The 20,854-nt window shown below is 39.8% G+C and overlaps 1 protein-coding gene across 2 annotated transcripts in view; it reads right to left on the reverse strand.

The window, feature by feature from the left end:
* LHFPL3 (LHFPL tetraspan subfamily member 3) overlaps window positions 1–18,508 on the reverse strand; it is a 226,943-nt gene extending 208,435 nt beyond the window's left edge. For both annotated transcript variants that reach the window (XM_053668909.1, XM_053668910.1), the window contains exon 1: window positions 17,904–18,508. In XM_053668909.1, the coding sequence (XP_053524884.1) occupies window positions 17,904–18,327 (424 nt within the window). In that variant the 5' untranslated portion in view covers window positions 18,328–18,508. The remainder of the gene's footprint in view (window positions 1–17,903) is intronic.
* Between the last annotated feature and the right edge of the window lie 2,346 nt (window positions 18,509–20,854).

A 20,854-nucleotide genomic window follows, 5' to 3' on the forward strand; every position in this document is an offset into this window, starting at 1 on the left:
AGATATAATATTGAGAAACAATTTTCAAAACATTACAGCTACATTACAGCTACATCAGAAAAAATGCTGCTTCAGATTTGATCTTGTTACATGATGTTACTACATATTGAGAATATTCCATTTTGCTTTTGATAACTGTGAAGAAGAGATAATTTGGACATTTCTCTACCACTTGGGGGAACTTAAGAGTGCCTAAGTGCTTAAGTCTTAACATAATCAAAAGACTGGCTCACAATGCCTTTTAAAATGGCCTTTTTTCAAGTCTGTTCAGTTGAAATTATTAAAGAGTTTAAAGTATTGATAAAATATACTTAAAATATAAAATTAAATGAAATTATCTCCAAAATACATTCTTGTTACTTTGAGTCATTACTCTAGACACAAATAAAATCAAAGAGCTAGACCCTCTTGACAAAAAATTAAACCTTTAACTGATGGTATTTGTTAGTAATGTACAATACCCACTATAGGAATCACAATGACATTTATATAACACAGCACAGTTTCCAAAAGGATTTCACAGCCATTATCCTTCTTGACCCTCAGAACAAGGTGGGTATGGCATATACAAGTTGTGGAACAAAATTGTCCTTTAATTTGTGCATTGTGAGTTTAATCTAAAGTCTGTCTACTAAATTTTCTGAATACTAACCATGCTTCCAGCCCTGTTCTCTTTAATTGTAGCAGCAGTAATAATAATAGCAATCACAGCCAAAATGTATTGAGTGCTTACTATGTGTTAGGTCCACTTTTAAGTGTTTTGTATGGATTGATTCAATAATCCTAAGAACATAGGAGTAGGCATTTTTTAAGGTCATTATATAAAGGAAATCTAATTCTGGATACCTATAGGTTTGTCTAGGATTATACCCTGTTTGCCTTCTGCTTTAATTTAACCCTATTTTTAATGATTTTCTGAATATTTGCTTTCTTGGTAAATGCTGAACAACACTTGGTTAGAATGCCAACTAGTCAGTACTATGGTTGATACAGTTGATACAGATGACATATTTTTCCTGTCCATAACTTATAATCTCTTTGTATATATCTGGGACACAATGAAATAAAACTTAGAAAAATAATATTAAAAATGAGGACTCAAGAGTTAGATAACTGGACAAAAACCATCCACACAGTACCTGGCATAGTCAAGATGATGCAAATCTTACAAACACTTCCCAGCCCCGATGCCCCCAGAAGCTGCCAAATCCATCAGTACTAGGACTGTGTCTGTGCCTTGGTGATCCTATCCACCAGCACCACTTTCACCACCACAATCCATAAGCAAACTTATTATGAACGTCTCTGCAGTTGATTCAGAGCAGGAACACATGACACAGAACCAGTAATGCTGACATGTGCCCTTGTCCTGTAAGAATCACAGTGGAAGAGGGGTAGCAATGAGATCAGAGATAAAATCAAGGGGACAGCTTGAGCAAAGAACGAGCCAGGCTCTAGGTTTGGGAAATGAACAGGACAAGGTGAGGAGCACTTCGTCACACCTAAACATGCTTGAAGAGGGAAATCTGGTAAACATGCAGACAATTAATTACTTTTCCAGTAAAAAGCAGTTCCTTCCCTTTATGTTGTTATAGAATTGTGATATAAAAGTGTATATAGAAGATTTATATTAAACAAATGAACATTAAGTTGGGAGACAAAAGAAAGTGGTAGAAATAGCACTGAACTCAGAATCAGAGTAGTAGTCTCAATGTTTCCAAGTTGTAATTTTGGCAAGACTCCAAGGTACTGACCGCTACAGGGCAGTGGGAGAGTCTGATTTTAGCTCAAATCACTTACTGGCTCTGTGACTGTGAACAATTTTTAAGCCTCAGTTCCTTCATCTGCAAAAATGGGTATTAAAATATTAAACCTGTAGGATTCTTCTAAAGGTTAAATATACTAAACTTCTTTGCAAATAGTAGTTGCTCAATAGTTAGTTATTTACCATTACTATTCACAAATAAGTTTTAAAATCCATCCAACTTCTAAAAGTGTATGAGTCTATATCTATTTGGCACTGGTTAGGTACACTTGTCTAAATGTTTACTTAGCTAGATTGTTGCTCAGAGGTGGACCAAGACATTTTTATAGCATGAATGGACAATGAAATCACCTCTGGAAAAATATTTCTTATTTTCAGATGTGATTTCTGTAATCTAACTGGGGTACATTAGCCATAAAAGTCATTAATGGAGGTAAGAAAAGATAAGCAAAAATAAATGAGTCTCAAATTGCTTAGGTTAACTACATTTTACCTATCCTACCCTTTAATATAAAACTACCTATGAATTGGTGCAAAACTTTCACAATTTTCCAGAAAATAGGAAATTATTTTTTCAAATTCATACTATATCATCATTTCCCTGGAATAGTGCCTTTCAAATGTTTCTACTTCAGCCCACAGTAAGAACTACATTGTACATTGAAATCTAGTCCAATATACACATATGGATGTATTATAGCAAATAAAGGTTTCATAAAACCCTTTGTATCTGTACTGCTTTCATATTTTCCCTTCTGTTTTAATCCGAGTTTTGATGCTGATCATTACATACTAAACTGATACCCTGACCCATCAAAGTGTCACCAACCATATTTGTAAAACACTACACAGTGCAGCATTCCCTTCCCTATGAAGGTTTTAAAAGAATGCCGGGTAGTCAGTACTACAGTTTGCCCACTTAACTGGTTAAAATGTGAATATTCAGTTAACTAATATTTGGTGTTACACAGATCCACAATATTGCTGGTTATTAATCATCTGAATCAAATTCAATTAACCTAGCTCATAATATACATGTTCTTAAAATGGTCTATAAATATATTTACCCTAGATGCTCACTATAAATTCCCTTTACCCACTGGCACTATGGAAATCAATTTATCTTCACAATTTATAACTGGATTTTTTGAAAAATTTATTTTTATTGTACTTTTTCCTATTATCATTTATCCTCCTTACAACCTCTTCCACCTCCACCCCACCTTTCACCACAATCACCACACTGTCCATGAGTCCTTTCACCTTTGTGCCCAACCCTCCACTCCCTAGCCACTCCACCTCCTTAGCTGTCACCCTGCTCTCTATCTAGGAGTCTTTCTCTATTTGTGCTTGTTAGTTCAATTTGTTCATTACATTCCACATATTAATGAAATCATATGGTATTTGTCTTTTCTCCGACTGGCTTATTTCACTTAGCATAATGTTCTCCAAGTTCATCCATACTGTTGCAAAGGGTAAAATTTTCTTCTGTTTTTATGGCCAAGTAGTATTCCATTGTGTAAAAGTCCCACAGTTGTTTTATCCACTCATGTACTGATGGGCACTTGGGCTGCATTTGTATCTTGGTGATTGAAAATAATGCTGCAATGAACATAGGGGTATTTATATTCTTTCAAACTAGTGTTTCGGGTTTCTTCAGATAAATTCTCAGAATTGGATTCACTAGATCAAAAGGCAGATTCATTTTTAATTTTTTGAAGTATTTCCATACTGCTTTCTACATTGGTGCACCAGTCTGCATTCCCACCAATAGTACAAAAGGGTTGCCTTTTCTCCACATCCTCATTAGTACTTGCTGTTTGTTGATTTATTGATAAAAGCCATTCTGACAGGAGTGAGGAAATATCTCAATGTGGTTTTAATTTGCATTTCTGTGATGATTAGTGACATTGAACATATTTTCATATGTCTATTCATCATTTGTATGTCCTCTTTGGAGAAGTGTCTGTTCAGGTTCTTTGTCAATTTTTTAACTGGTTTGTTTGTTTTTTTTTTTTTTTGGTGTTGAGTCTTATAAATTCTTTATAGATTTTGTGTATTAACCTTTATTGGATGTATCAATGAATATGTTCCCCCATTCATCTGTGGGTTGTGTTTTTATTTTGTTGATGGTTTCCTTTGTGGTACAAAAACATTTTAGTCTGATGCAGTTCCATTTGTTTATTTTTTCTTTCGTTTCCCCTGGGAAAATGTATCCAATAAAAACTGCTACCAGCAATGTCTGAGATTTTGCTGCCTATGTTTTCTTCTATGATTTTTATGGTTTTGAGTCTAACGTTTAAGTCTTTGATCCACTAGAATTTATTCTTGTGTGTGGTTTAAGAAGGTGGTATGCACATGTCTGTCCAATTTTCCCAACATCATTTATTCAATAAGTTGCTTTTACCCATTGTATGTGCTTGGTTCTTCTGTCAAATATTAATGGACTATAAAAGCATGGGTTTATTTCTGGGATCTCTGTTCTGTTCCATTGATCTATGTGCCTGTTTTTATGCCAGTACTATGCTGTTTTGATTATTACAGACTTACATTATAGTTTGATATTAGGTAGCATGATTCCTCTGACTGTGTTCTTTCTCAGGATTGCTGTTGCTATGTGGGGCTTTGTGTGGTTCCATATAAACTTTTGAAATATTTGTTCTCATTCTAGGAAATACATTATTGGTATCTTGGAAGGAATTGTGTTGAATCTATACATTGTTTGGGTAGTATGGCCATTTTAATTATGTTAATTCTTCCTATTCATCAGTTTGGTATATGCTTCCACTTATTTGTATCTTCTTCAGTTCTTTCTTCGGTGTCTTATAATTTTCCAAGTACATCTTTTACAACCTTGGTTAGATTTATTGCTAGGTATTTTATTCTTTTTAAAGAAATTGTGAATGGGAGTTGTTTTAGATTTGTGAATTCTAAGAAATTATGAATTGTGTTTTAGATTTCCAAAGAAAAACATAGCATGCTTTTTATTGAATTTTACAATGATCTTTTCTGTCTTAGGTTGGTTTATTTTAATCCTTCTCTGTATTCCTATACGCCATTTAAGAAGTTCAAACATCTTTCCCTCTGAATACCTTGATCTTAGAATCCATTGTAACTCTCTGTATGGGGAAGCGGGGGTGGAGCAATAATTTTTCTTTCTTGGTAATTGGGATCTGCACACAGCTTTGCACTGTAATGCATATTCCAGCTCTCCACTTATCCTGTGTAAATACCTTTTTAAGTCATTGATTTGATATCAAATTCAACAGGCTTTTGGTGTTATCAAATTCCATAGGCTTGAATTTCCTCGAGTCTTTTTTATTCATACTTCATTTATTTTGGTGTCACTCTTCTAATCCCTGTCATTCTTCACAGCTGAATATCTTTGCCTGTTTCTCAAATACTGAGGCTTTACACAATAATGATACACATTTCCCATTTTGACTTTGCAGCCTCACTCCTGATCTTCATTGAAACCAAAAAAGGGATGTTCAGAGAGCACTCCCCTCACACACTATACCCACAGAGTTTCCAGACACTTAAATAAATAAGCTTATGACGTATTCTGTACTAAAGTTAAAGTTGAGTTTCCTTCAAACTCCTGTCTGCCACTGTTTTTAATAGGGCAAAGAATATGGAGAACACTCTTGATTAGTTAAGTTCTGCATGTGTGATTCTCAGCTAAGCCTCTTTTCTGATGGACAATTATTTATCATTCATTTTACTACCTTTTACTATTCTTCCACTAGCTCTTTAATTGATAAGCCATAATCTCAAATTTTCATACAGTTAGACTCACTTCACTCAGCTTATCATTTAGGATCTCTCCTTCTATGAAACATACATACAGTCCCTTACTGCAGTCCCTGCCACAGTGCAGACCTGCTTTCATTAGGTTGGAGGTGTCAGAATCCAGGTATGCAAGACCCATTTGGCAATCCCAGGCCAACAGCTATATTTCAGAAAGGTTTGCTTTCTTCTTTCACACTGTCCAATAGATGTTCAATAGGGTTCATGTCTAGATTGTTGGAAAAATGATTTATCTTCCTCTTGCAAGCCACTCATTTTTCTGTTTTACTTTAGGAAAAGACATGAGAAATGTGCTCAAGATTATAGTTAGGACAGTTTAACTATGAACAGTACAATGGCCTTGTGCAGTGGAGGTGCCAGAGAATCATGGCCTTAATTTGACAGTTGCATGATATTAGTTAGATGAACATTTAGGATTCTGGAAGTGATTGTTTTTCTTTCTTTTTTTAAATGTCTCAATGACTTTTCTTTTCTTTCTTTGATTTTTAATAGAAAATTAACTCTTAATGAGCTTTTGTGATGTATCTGATTTCCCAAGCTTCCACTCAGTTGTGCCTTCATGTTGGTAGATGCTCAAGGAGTTATTTGAAGGAATGAATGGGGTTTTTAGAAAATGATAGGCCTCCCTTCCCACCAACCTGGAGACTCAGCTTTCCCCCAAACCTTGGAAATCACCTCCCACTCCATTCGGAACCTGGGTTCCCAAGCTGTTGGCATGGTATTGGGGGTCCTTCCTGTGGCAGCCCTGGCTCTGGCTTAGTGTCCACCTTCCAGGTTCAGGCCTCAGCAACTCACTTAGTGCTCTGCAGGGGGTTCCCCAGCTCGCTGCAGAAAGTGGCATCAGCTTTCTGGATCCAGGCATCTCTCAGGTGAGTGTGGCCCATGTTGTAGCTTAGTCTCAGCCCTGCCTTTGGGGTACGGAGTCTGGTGGAGAATTATTGCATGCCCCCAGTCTCAGAGAGAGGTGCACATGGTTCTGGGAACTGCTTCCTCACCAGCCCCTGCTGGGCCCACAGGGACAGAGTAAGTACTTCCTCAGGGTGCAGTGGGAGAGTGTCACCTAACCTATGCCACACAGTGTCCTAAGTGCCTCAATCATTCATTGTGCTGTTTCTTTTCTTCTCCTCCTGTCTCCTCCCCAGGACTCGGCTCAAACATCACTTACTTCATTGGCTCTGACCACATGACAAGTGTCAGCGTATACCTGTGTGCAGGTTGAGGACCAGTGGGGTTTGGAGACTTCCTTGTGTTACTCAAGGCTCTATCCTGGGAGGCAGCTCAGAGCCTAGCATCTGTAAGACACTGGACATGTGTTTGTTGACCGACTGCATGCAGTAAGTACATTGTGTATCTTGTGTGGCTCTGTGGCCTTCAGCCAACTTCATAGGCCTCTGGAGAGATGTAAGGTCCAGCCAGAGGCTGGTCAAAATGAGGACTGGTTCCCTTTCCATCTGCCATTCCTCTGTGGCCCTAGATACTCTATCACCCTCTTCTCTTCCCTTGCATCATCCAAATCTGCCTGTGGTGAAATAACTGATGCTAGTTTAGACTAAAGGGTCAGTGACTTCCAAGACTTAAGGTACCCCCTTTTTCTTTATATCTTATAACAATAGATTCAAAAAAGAAAAGAAAAAACTTGACTGTGGCATGGTGGCCAGCTGGCAGGGAAGGCATGTCAGGATCTGAGAACCCAGGGCTCAGAAATGGGATTTACTCTACAGGTGATGAGCCATATGTGCCTCCAGCAGCGGGTGAAGCCCCAAATATTTCTATCACCCTCCTACCTCTACCCTGCAAAGGGGAGTTGTCCTCATTCTGAAGCTGAAGAACACAATACCCTGTCACAACTTGGACATTTACTGAGAAATAAACCGTGTCTCTGCTATTGTCCTTGATACATAGAGGGAGGCAGCTGCCACAATTATCAGCTGCATAGGGAGAAAGGCTCATTTGAGCTAGGAGCTTGAAGACAGCATCACTCTCATGAAGAGCCATTTATTTATTTGTATTTTTAATTTAATTATATCTTACTGATTATGCTATTACAGTTGTCCCAATTTTTCCCCCTTTGCCTGCCTCCTTCCAGAACCACCTGCTCCCTCAGGCAATCCCCACATCATTGTTCATGTCCATGGGTCATGAGGATAAGTTCAGTGGCTTCTCCATTTCCTATACTGTTCTTTACATCCTCATAGAGATTCTGTAACTACCAGTTTATACTCCTTAATCACCTCACCTCTTCACGCCCTCTACCTATCCAGCAATCATCAAAACTCTTCGTATCCATGATTCTGTCTCTGTTCTTGTTGTTTGCTTTTTAGATTCAATTGCTGATAGATATGTTTTTATTGCAATTTTGTTGTTCATAGCTTTGATGTTCTTTTTCTTAAATAAGTCCCTTTAACATTTCATATAATAATGATTTGGTGATGATGAACTCTTTTGTTTTTTTCTTGTCTGGGAAATTCTTTATCTGCCCTTTGACTTTAAATGATAGCTTTGCTGGGTAGGGCAATTTTGGCTGTAGGTCCCTGCTTTTCATGGCTTTGAAATTTCTTGCCAATCCTTTCTAGCTTGCATAGTTTCTTTTAAAAAATTAGCTGACAGAATTATGGGAACTCCCCTGTAGGTAACTAACTTCTTCTCTCTTGCTGCTTTTAAGATTCTCCCTTTATCTTTAACCTTTGGCATTTTAATTATGTGTCTTAGAGTGGGCATCTATCTTGGGCATCTATCTTGTTAGGGACTCTGTGCTTCCTGGCCTTGCATGTCTATTTCCTTCTCCAAATTAGGGAGGTTTCCTTTCTTTATTTTTTCAAATACATTTCCAATTTCTTGCTCTTTCTCTTCTCTTTCTGTCACCCCATGATGTCAATTTTGGTACATTGGAATTAGTCCCAGGTCTTTACACTACCATCATTTTTTGGATTCTTTTCTTTTTGTTCTGATGGTTGTTTTTTGCTTCCTTTTGTTCCAATACATTGATTTGATTGTTGGCTTCATTTGCTCTACTCTTGATTCTCTGTAAGTTGTTCTTTATTTCAATTAGTGTATATTTTATTTCTGACTGGATCTTTTTTATGCTGTTTAGGTACTTATTAAGTTACTTGAGCATCCTTATAATCAGTGTTTTGAACCCTGCATCTGATGGATGGCCTATTTCCATTTTCTTTAGTTCTTTTTATGAAATTTTGATTTGTTCTTTCCTGTGGCCAATGTTTCTTTGTTTTCTCATTTTGACAGTCTCTTTGTATTTGTTTCTATGTACTAGGTAGAGCTGCTATGACACCCTGTTTTGGTAGCATGGCCTAATATATAGTAGGTGTCCTGTAAAATCCAATGGCACAGCCTCCCCTATTACCGAAGCTGGTACTCAACGTGTACCCTCCATGTGGGAGGGCAGTACACCCTTCTCTTATAGTTGAGAGACTTGATTGCTGTTGACAGGTCAATGAGAGGGATTTACCCAGGATAGTTAGCTGCAAGGACACGGTGGGACCACTAACCACCAACCTTTGCCCTCTGTGGAGGATCAGCTGTGCAGGAGCAGGGTGGTGGTGCTCTGACATGATCTGTAGCTGTCCACTAAGTGAGCAGGGTCTGGGGTTTCCTGTGTGGTGCAGGACAAGCTCAGCCACCTCCTGTGTTCTGCTTGGGGTCACCCAGACTGAGCTGCAAAGCAATCTGTAGGTGGCTGCTGCTTGTGCTGGGCTTGAAGGTTTCCAGGTAAGGCCAAGCTATGATCCAAGGCTGGCTGCTGCTAGTGCCAGGCCTGGGGCAACGTAGCAGGAAGTACAGTGGCTGGGGGCTGCCTGAAGCTGACTGTTGCTTGTTTGCAGGATCTAGGAAGAAGTGAAGTATGAGCTGGAAGAAATCATTCATATGAAAAGTTCACTATTATCAGCTTGGGTGTGCCAGAGACTCAAGAATCACCAGGGTGGGGCAAACCATGTGAGTCAGATTAACTGATGGAGACTCATATGGCACCCACCTTCTAGGTCTGTGGTTTCTTACACTGACTCAATGCCCATTGGTTTTTATAGCCAGAAATTATGTGGGATTTATGTTCCTGGGAGAGGAATCCTGGGCTGAGGGGCCTAGTGTGAAGTTAGGACCCCTCACTCCTGAATTTTTATCCACCACATGTGGATGTGGGACCAGCAATGTTTTGTGTCTCCAAGTCCCCACCCTTCTGCCCCTCCTACCTATGTGGCTGGATGTAATAAGATTTTATTTATTTTTAGAGAGGGGAAGGAGGAGGAAGAGAGGGAGAGAAACATTAATATGCTTCTTGAGCAACCCCACTGGGGACCTGGCCCGCAACCCAGGCATGTGCCTCAACTAGGAATCGAACCAGCAACCCCCTGGTTCACAGGCTAGCACTCAATCTGCTGAGCCATATCAGCCAGGACTGGATGTGGTTTCTTTAGTTCCATAGTTGTACTTCCATTCAACTTGATTTCTGATGGATCTGAGTGATAGTTGTTCTATAGTTTAGTTGTAATTTTAATATGGTTGTGCATGAGGTGAGCCATGTTTACATACACCTGCATCTTGCCCAGAAGTCTTAAATGACTTTTCATAACAGATTTATGTTTAAGTCATCAAATAATTTACCCACTACTATTTGCTAAGGAAACTGGGATCTTATTTTCCATTGTGATTATGTTCTTGTTATTGTAAAGTATGAAGGTTAGTTCCTTGGTCTTTTCTCATATCCAATAAAAATTCCAGTTGACTCATAATAGGGAAAAATCACAATAATTAGAGCTAATATGGACTCCCAAAGTTAAAATATATTATGGAAATTACACTTTAATACTCTCCTAGTCTTGCTATTAAGACCACAAATTAGAATTTTCCTGAAGTAGTCTGCTTCACCCCACTGTGCTTTGAAGTTTTTTCTACTCCTCCCCACATAGTTTATCTCTTTACATCACACACAGTTGTGCACTGAGCCACATGTTGCAAATATATCTATATGCTCGGTCATTTCTTTTTCTAAAAAGAAATTGGAAATGAAGTAGTAAAACTGCCTTTATTCACAGAAGGCATGATTCTGTACATACAGCACCCCAAAGATTTCACCAAAAACTTACTACAATTGATAAATGAAATCAGCGGAGCCACAAGATATAAACTTAATATCCAGAAATCAGTTTTATTTTTAAGAGCCAATAAAGAACCAACAGAAACAGAAATCAATAAAACAATCCCATTCACAGTTGCTTCAAAAGAATAAAATACCTAGGAATAAATCTAACCAAGGATGTAAAATATGTGTACTCAAAAAATTATAAAACACTGAAGAAAGAAACTGAAGAAGATACAAATAAGTGGAAGCACATACAGTGTTCATGGATAGGGAGAATTAACATCTTTAAAATGTCCATACTACCCAAAGCAATCTATAGGTTCAACACAATTTCTATCAAGATTACAATGACATATTTCACAGAACTAGAACAAATATGTCAAAAACTTACATAGAATCACTAAAGGCCTCGCATTGCAACATCAATCCTGAGAAGAAAGAGTAAAGTCAGAGGAATCACACTACCTAATACCAAACTCTACTGTAGTAATCAAAACAGCATGGCATAGGCATAAAAACAGACACATAGATTAATACAACAGGACAGGGAGCCCAGAAATAGCCCCACACCTTTATAATCAATTAATATTTGACAGAGAAAGCAAACATATACAATGTGCTAGTTTATTCAATAAATGGTGTTTAGAAAATTGGACAAATACATGCAGAAAAATGAAATTAGACCACCTTTTTATATCACATACATGAATAAATTCAAAATGGACCAAAGACTTAAGTGTTAGACCCAAAAATCATAAAAATCCTAGGAAAAAAACATAGGCAGCAAAATCTTGGACATTGCTTGCAGCAATTTTTATCAGAATCTCCCCAGGTAAGGGATTCAAAGTAATTAAATGGGACTACATCAAACTAAAATGTTTTTGTGCAGCAAAGGAAGCCATCAACAAAATAAAAAGACAACCCATAGAATGGGGGAACATATTTGTCAATACATTTGATAAGGGGTTAATATCCAAAAATGCATTAAGAACTTATAAAACTCAATACCAAAAAAAAATCCCTCTAATTGAAAAATGGCCAAAGGACCTGAATAGACATTTCTCCAAAGAGGACATACAAATGGGAAATAGACATATGAAAAGATACTCAATGTCACTAATTATCAGAGAGATGCAAATTGAAACCACGATAAGACACCATCCCACATGTGTCAAAATGGCTATCATCAATAAATCAACAAATAACCCGTGCTGGTGAGGATGTGAAGAAAGGGGAACCCTTTTGCACTGTTGGTGGGAATGCAGATGGGTGCAGCCACTGTAGAAAGCAGTATGGGGATACCTCAAAAAATTAAAAATGGATCTGGTTTTTGACCAAGAGATCCCACATCTGGGAATAAGCTGAAAAAAAAAAACCAAAATACCCAATAATTTGAAAAGAACATCCTATGTTCATTGCAGCACTATTTCCAATCATCAAGATATGAAAGCAACACAAGTGCCCATCAGTAGATGAGTGGATAAAACAACTATGAGACTTTCACACAATGGAACACCACAAAAAAAGAAGAAACATTTACCCTTTGCAACAGTATGGATGGACCTGAAGAACATTATGTGAAGTGAAATAATCCAGTCAGGGAAAGACAAACACCATATGATTTCACTCATATGCAGAAGCTAATGAACAAACTAAATTAACAAGGAACATGGGACAGACTCATAGATTGAGGGCAGGATGACAGCTATTCAGTGGTGAGGGTTAGGGGGTGGAGGTATTAAGCGAAAAGGAAAAAGAACTCATGGACATGGACGAAAGTGTGGTGACTGCTGGTTGCAGGGAGATATAAGGGGACTAAATGTAATGTAAAATAATACAATAAAGATTAAATTAAACCATAAATAAAGAATAAATAAAAAATTTAAAAAGAAAATAAAAATGAAAACCACCCTCACTGGGCTATATGTTCTTTGCTCTGAATCTAGGGGAATGTTTAAAATGCTTTGGCAGAGGAGAAACCCCTCTATGGGCATTCCACAACTGAACTTAGTGTGGATCAGAATCTCTCTGAGGCAAGATCTTGCTTCTTCATACTGCTCAGCCCCAGCCACTGGTAAGAACTGGTGTTGGTTCTGAATGCCAAGTCTGCACTTGAGCAAATCCCAATCTTGTCCCCTTTTTGGAGCACCTGCATCATAGCTTTGCACACAACAGGGCCACCCATCTGATCAGGCCTGGCAGGCTCCCTGGCAGGACAAAGAAGAGCACATCTGCACAATGCCCAGAAAGGAAAAATGGGGAATTTGGAAGACATATCCTCCTCTGTCTGGATTGCTCCTGAAGGCGTATAAGGAAAGCCATCCTGGATCAAGGTGCCTGCTCTTATTTAAAAAAAAAAACAAAACTGATCTTTTGATTCTTACATAAAAGTTCAATTTTGAATACTGTGATTTTTTTCATGTGAAACTAAATGATAAGGGAAATTTGCATCATTAAAAGCCTCCACTTGAGAATAAGCTCATCATGAATTAGGCTTTCAAGTCACAACCACTGACATCAAAGCATTTTGGAAAAATTCATTTAGTGTGTTTACAGCTGATTCCACAAGCCACTGAGAAAGATGAGCACCATGGCTTTCAATTACATGGCATTCACTTCTCACCATGGCATGTAGGAAATTTTTATTTCATGCCTTTCTCCTTTCATTCTTTGTCCCATTAATTGTTCAGTTTAAAAAAATTCATTAACTCAACATACCTACTATGTGCCAGCCATACACATATTACTGTATGCCAGGATACAGCAATAATAATAATAATAATACAAGAACAGTAACTAAACCTCTTAAATTCAAATAGCTCTTGCTTACTATATGCTGAGCAGTGTTCTCAGTGTATACATTACCTCATTTAATTTTTTATTGTTATTCTATTACAGTTGTCCCAATTTTTCCTCCTTTGCCCTTCTCTGCCCATGCCCATCCCCACCCCCACTCCCACAGTCAGTTCCTACACTGTTGTCCACATCTGTGGGTCAGTCATACATGTTCTTTGACTAGTTCCTTCCTCTTCTTTCCACCATTATCTCCCTCCCCCCTTCCTTTGGTCACTGTCAGCCTGTTCCATGTTTCCATGCCTGTCTTGTACCAATCTTCTGAGGTAAGGACAACCATATGCCCACTTTGCAAATTATCAACTGAAGTACAAGATATTAATTTTTCAGGTTACTGAGTCTGTAAATGTCAGAATCAGGGTTCTAGCTTAACATATTTTTACTCCATTGTCCATGATCTTGACCTCTATGCTATATGAAGAAAATCAGACATGGCTTAATGGAACTTTCAATGTACTGGAGAAGACAGACATTAAACAAACAAACACACAAGCATATCTTATCTCAAACACTGATAAGATATATTAAAATATGCAAAGTGCTATGAAATAGAATTGTTTAACATTACAAAGACTAATTTTGCAAGCTAAAAAATGCAATGATTATTATCTCTGGTACTAACCTCACCTAAATGACAGTTATAAAATTTAAGACAACAAGCTATTTAAAAATATCTGAGAAAACTAAGGTTGGGAGGCCAGAGAAAGTGACTAGCAATTCAGCCTTTAACTCCTGCCATAGAACCTTGCCATTTTGGTGGCGCTTCTTGTTGGTACACTTGGAATGACAAAATATAAGGGATCTGGCAAATGTAAACTCTTTTCCTAACTTTACCCCTTCTGAATAAGAGAATTCAACCTGGTTCAGGTGTCCCTTCTTCACACATGAAAGTGAGTAACCCTTAGCCTTCAACCAAGAAGTTCATGGTGAATGTCTTAAAAGACAAACAAACAAACAAACAAACACCCCTTAATTTCTGCTTTAATGCCTTAGTTTAGTTTTTTGTTGTTTTTTTAAAGATCCCTTCGGCTTATAATGGCTAACATTTAGGCTTCTGGAAACAATTTAAGATATGGCTTATAGTCAGTGAAACAAACAAAACACCTTTACAAGACTTGGAAACAGACTAAAAACACTGTTTAAAGACCAAATTGGAGGAGCAGAAAATCAAGTTCCCAGAGTGACAAAATTCCTTTAACCCTGAGTTTTTTTAAATCTGGGCTTTATTACCCTACACAACCAATCAGAGATCTACCTCTTTTCTATTAGTATTAGAGAAATCATATGGAAAGAAGAAAAGTCTCCCTTTTCTCCTCAAAAAGTTGTCTCTGTAGATTAGGAAATCTTGCATCTTTGATTTTTATTCATTTTATGTATTATTTTTATATCCTCAGTCTTTATATCAGGCATGGCCCATAAGTATAGAATTATATCCAACAACAGTGTATTAGCTCTTAATTCTATAGTTTCACTCCACTGAGGCTAATAATGATTTAGAGGGGAGAATGCAAGGAAGAGGGCAGGTGTGCATAATAATACCATTAATTACATGTGCTTTATACATCTAGATAGAAGAGCAACATCATTTCCAGGTCCAATAAACTAAGTACTTTTTCCTAGTTTATTGTTCAGAATCATAAAAGGAATTATCCTTGATGTTGTATTGCCACAAGAAAATCTCCTGCCTCATCACCTTATTGTGTCATTTCATATGGGATTTTATATTCTACCTGGCTTTAATTGATGATGTTACTATATTAAAATGCCTAGATAACTAAATACACAAGTTAATCACTTGACTTTCAATGAGGGTTAAACAGTCTCTAATAAGCAAATGGTACATTAAGTCTCATCTGTCATAGTTAGCACATTACACTTGAGATTGGCTTTGGTGCAGTTAAAAGTATGAAAAAATCTTCTTATCATTAAAAAGAAATAGTCTAAATGTTAGAAACTAAACTTTGAAAATAACTTACAATACAGTGTGTTAAATATCTTGTTGTGTCATGAGACTTAAAAATAAACCCCCCCAAACCACGTTAAATGTGAACATTGGTCAGAACTATCTTCTATATCCCATTCCTTAAAAAACCTGTGAATATAATGGACTCTGATTCTCAACTGTTCTATTGTCATTACCCATGTTTAATCCATATACTTCATTAATAAAGTTATGTCTTTCTATGGTTTATCTAGAAATAAAATACCACATAAACTGCAAATAAAGGCTTTAAAAATTATGCCTAGAACTTAAGGATCTGTACTGATCCAAAAATGAAGTAAATGCCCCTGTATCTTCTTTGGTACAAAGGCTATCACCACATTTTACATGGACATATAGGAAACATGGTAGTATATTTATGCAAAGTTTGTGAAAACAAGACATAATATTTTACTACCTCATAATAAGTTATTTTTGTGTACTGTATTCCAGGATGAGGAAGGAAAAAAATTTAATAGTTGCAGACAGTGCTATCTTCAAAGCAGGTAATTCTTTTATAAAGATAGTTTTCTTTCCTTTTAAAAGAAAAAAAAACTTTGATTTAGAGTACAAAAATATCATTAAAATAAAATATTTAGAACTTTGTTTAGAAATATTTATAACAGACCTTTGAAAAACAATCTAATCTGAATCACCAGTCTAAATAGGTCATTAAACTTAGAAAAGTTAAAATGCATTGTGCAGGGTCAACTCTTTTTCTAAAACATCTGCATCTTCAATGTCCTATTGTCTTCAAAGTCAAACAGAGTTAAGTGTCAAGAACAAACAAAATACATTAATTTATTCCAAATCTTATAGTTAGTCTGCAGTGAAAATGACCATAAGTATTTATGTGTTTATATATAAAAACAGTGTGTGTGTGTGTGTGTGTGTGTGTGTGTGTGTGTGTGTGGGGCAGGGGAGTGCCTCGAAAAGCTGGGAGTGGAATGACAGAGGGAAAAGCGCTCTTACATCCCAGGAGGATAATCGTATGTGGGATGAGGGGTCCTCTGCTGGTGCCTTTCGTATGGGGCATGTTCACAGTTCATGACAAATGAAAATCGCTGACACACTTAACACAAAGCAAATATTTCCATTCTAGTTGAGTCTTCCACCAGCTTCTCAGATCAAACTATCAGTATAAAATCATGAACCTTATCTCTACTGTACAGAACCTTTAAGGTCTTAATCATTCTAGAACTCTCTGGTAAATTTGGGGATCAAATCCCTACCCTGGAAAACCTTCCAGAGCATACACATAACTACAAAATCTCGAAGGTAACACCTTTAAAATATGAAAACAATCAAATAAAACAAAACACAAATGAGAAAAATTGGCTGCCTGAGACATCTGTTCCTCCACACCAGAACACCCATAAAATCAAAACGACTCCGGCAATGCTGGGGGAAAAAGGGGTGTCAAGTGCTGGAGAATGGAGTCTGACTTAGCAGGCAGGGCACCCAAGGTGGCTGGCAGAGGGAATCAGCTTCAGCGCAGGAAGAGAAAGCAGTCAGTTTTGTTTCGCGACTCCCCAAAGCCACCAGGAAATGTACCTCAGCCTTCTGGGTTAAGAGTAACTTTGATACTTAGGAAAAAATACTTTCATATTCTCCAGCCAGCAAAATTCTGTCACCAACAGGCAAAGATCAAGCAGAGATGCTAGTGAAACGGTTTTTGCTCTTAGCCCATCTCCCTAAAGCCACTTCCCGAAAATGAATGAGACCTTGATTCCCTCAAGTCCTCTCTCTGTTTAAAGATGGAATGGAAGCACCTGTGCTCTGTCCAGGAAGCAAACTGAAGACTTGACATCGGGGAATTGTTAAGGAACATTCTAAGCTACATTTTTCTTAAAACGGTCAAACCCAGAACAATTAGGATGTATTCATTTCCAGATGCATGAGAAATTTTTTCTAACTGCCCGGTACAGAGAGAAACAATTCCTATCCAGCCACTACCACCTCCTACAAGGACCAGTGACAGACACCGTCCCAGTCAGGGACCGAGCAGGCTGACTCTCCTTCCACTCTCCGAATCTGCTTTTCGCCCCGCCGTGTCAAGTCCCTCCTTAGACCTTCAGCTCGCGCCCTGAAGCGGCCACTTCTCCCCCTCCTTAGTTCCGAGTGGACCCGGCGCAGCAACCGCCCTGCCTCCAGCGGGTCTGAGTGGTGTCCCAGCGCTTGGGAGGTTCTCAAAGCCCCGGGACTAGAAGCTTGTGCCGGGTCTGGGAAGCCCGGGGTTTCCGGCCTCCCAGGGCTCCCGCCACCTACACCTCCAAGCCCAAGCGTGCTAAGTTGCTCGGCACCCCGAGGCGCGCCCAGCCCGGATGCCTCCCTCTCCCGCCCCTCCAGCCCGGACGCCCGGGGGACCCCCACCTCCACGGAGGTGAGAGCGCACTCACCGGAGGTGAGCTGCATCCAGGCACAGATCTTGTACACGGTCGCCGTGTTGCAGAAAAAGAAGAGGGTAAAGCATATGATGCAGGCGATGATGAGCATCATGGAGAGGCCGATGAAGAAGGAGGCGGCTTTGAAGGCGCCCGAGGGCAGCGTGGAGAAGTCTGTGAAGCTGCCCCTGCAGGTCAGCTCCCGGGAGAAGCCGTTACCGATGCAGTAGTGGAAGAGCCCGAAATAACCGGCTTGCGGGGTGTCCACGCCGTCGCCAATCCAGTAGGGCTGGATGAAGCACACCACGTTGACGATGGCAAAGCAAACGGTGAAGATGGCCCACAGCACGCCGATGGCCCGCGAGTTCCGCACATAGTTGGTGTGGTACAGCTTCGCAGCCTCCTGGGCCGGCAGCATCGCGGCGGCGGCTCCGGGCATTCTCCCCCTCCTTCTCCTTCTCCTCCTCCTCCTCCCGGTCCTTCGCCTCCCCCGCCTCTCGGCGCTCAGGAGACACACTCACGGAGCCTCGCGCTGCAACTCCCCTGCCTCCACCTCAGCCCAGCAGCGCCAGTTTCAGAGTCTGCATCCTCGCTCCGGAAGCAGGGCGGGGGAGCGCAGAGCACCCCTCCGGCTCTCCGGCACAGCCTCGCAGCCCCCCTCCGTCCCTCCCTCCCGGCCGGGGCTCCAGCCCTTCTCACCACCCCACCCCTCTTCCCGCCGCCGCTGCAGCTGCTGCAGCTGAAAGCGACAAATCCCGCGCGGGGCAGTGTGGCGCTGGAGCTCCGGCGCCCCCCACCCGGCTTCGCGCCTTCCGCCCCTCCCCCTTTGTGCCCGGTTCGAGCCCAGGGCTGCCCCAGGGTGTGGAGGGCCTCGGGGAACCTAGGACGACCCTCAAGTGGGGGGGGCAGGCCTGGAGCTGGTGAAGGGGGATCTAAGGAGGACACGGGAACACCCACAGGGATCCTGGCGGTGATCCCCAGATCCCGGTTGGCGTTGGTGGGCTGGAGCGCAAGGTGGAATCCGGGAGCGTTTCAGCTCCGCAAAGCAACGTGCTTCGACCTCTGCATCTTTGCAGAGGCACGCGGGTCAGAGGCAGGTGCTGGCCGGAGGTGCCAGGGGAGAGCAGAAGTACTGCCCCCAAGACACTTCCTTGTTACAACCACAGAACTGCCTCTGGCGCTAACTCCTCGGTTACCTCAGGTCGACAAGGTGGGGACGGGAGAAGTTGGGCAGGAGCTGGCAGACAATAATGTAAAAGACAGAACTCAAGGATGGTCTCATATCTGCTCAACTGAGTTGGTTTCCTCTTCGTTTTCTCTGCAGCCAGATGAACTATAGCAGATCAATTCCCTATACATTCCTTTCAGTCAAGTCACTTTCCCCACAAATACTGCCATAAACAGGACTCCTGGGGCATGGAAGTGACTGGGTCACTGAAATAGTTTGAAAACATTGTGTAGTTTGGCCAGTGTTACATTTCTTACAAAAATATTCACTGTGCTAGGTGCTAAGGATACAATAAAGCAAGATAGGTGATAGTTTTGACTTTCCAGGTATCTCTCCCTGACCCACAACCCAAAGCTTCAGTAACCAAAATGGTTTTCAGAGTAATTTCTCTTGAATATTCATACATAATCCTTACACTTGCACATGGCATTGTTGTTTCATACCTGCACTTTGCGCTGTTTCCTCACCTTAGTGTTTTCTCTTTCCAGTCTTTCTATTGCTCTATTAATAGTTCCTGCCTTTCAAACTCCATTTCTTTATTTCTGTTAGTTACTTGCTTGGTTCTTTATGATTCTGCGAAAAATAAATAAATAAAAGAGACAAAAACATTTAATTCCCACTCAAAACAATGGAATCAAAATGCTTCATAGTAGCAGCAGGTTTTTGGTAACAAACTCATTTTGAACCATATGACCACTGAATTCTCTGAGCAGAAAGGAGACAATTCTGTTAGAATTTGACCCCTAAGTCCACACACAGTTACAGTTTATTATAGTGCAAAAATATATGTAAACTCCTTAACAGCATCTTGCCATGATCCCCAATCTGCCCACCCTCTTACTAGAGCAGTGGGAGACATGAGATACCAGGTGAAATATGAAACTCTCAGGAATGAGTAAGAAATCTTAGAATGGTTTTGTTTGGAGGTTGGGGGAGGGGTGTATTCAGCTACATAAATGTCTATTATATGGAAGAGGGGTCATACTCTAAGTGATAAGACCATCCAGGCCCCTCATCTGATAACCAGAAGATTTGAGATTGTAAGGGGAGAGTAGAAAAGAGGAATATCGGACACACACAATTATGAAGGGACTGAAACTTGGAAAGAATTTAAAGGGCGAGTGTTGGAATCTTGCATTCAGCTTTTCCCATAGGTATGAAATGTAGGTTTTATAGTTTAAGGTCCATTAGGCAAGACTTAGTAAAGAATTAAACAGTAGCATGAGGTATGTAAGTTTAGGTAACTAAGAATTTCTTGTAAGTTGGTTGTAGAAACTCAAAAGGTCTTTTAAAAATCAAGGCATTTGAAGGAGGTGGGGTGGATGACCTAAATATGAGCTGGCCCAATATAACTCTCGCAAGTCTCTAAAAATATAATTTGTGATGATGCATTATTAGCACATTGGTGGAAGTGAAAGGTCAGAACTTCTTTAGGTTTCATTTGACTTAAATCCTCTGAAGTTGCTGGTAAATCAGAAAATCAGAAGAGTTTTATCATGGAAAAAGGAAGAAGAAAGGTGAGAGCAATCAGATATATGGGGCCATCTGGCAGGCCATGTGTCCCAGGCCCCCAGATAGCTTTACATCACAAACTGACAGTAATTTCTAGGGACTCTCAAATCTCCAAACCTACTTATATGAAGGGGTCTTTCTTTAAAATCAATGCTTTAAAGAGATCTTACTGTTCCGATGGGGTGGCCAAGATGGAAGTGTGCTGAGAGGGGAAAGGCTGGGAATC

Source organism: Artibeus jamaicensis, unplaced genomic scaffold (genome assembly GCF_021234435.1).
Source record: "Artibeus jamaicensis isolate MK-2021 breed Jamaican fruit bat unplaced genomic scaffold, CSHL_Jam_final contig_518, whole genome shotgun sequence".
NCBI classification, from domain to species: domain Eukaryota; kingdom Metazoa; phylum Chordata; class Mammalia; order Chiroptera; family Phyllostomidae; genus Artibeus; species Artibeus jamaicensis.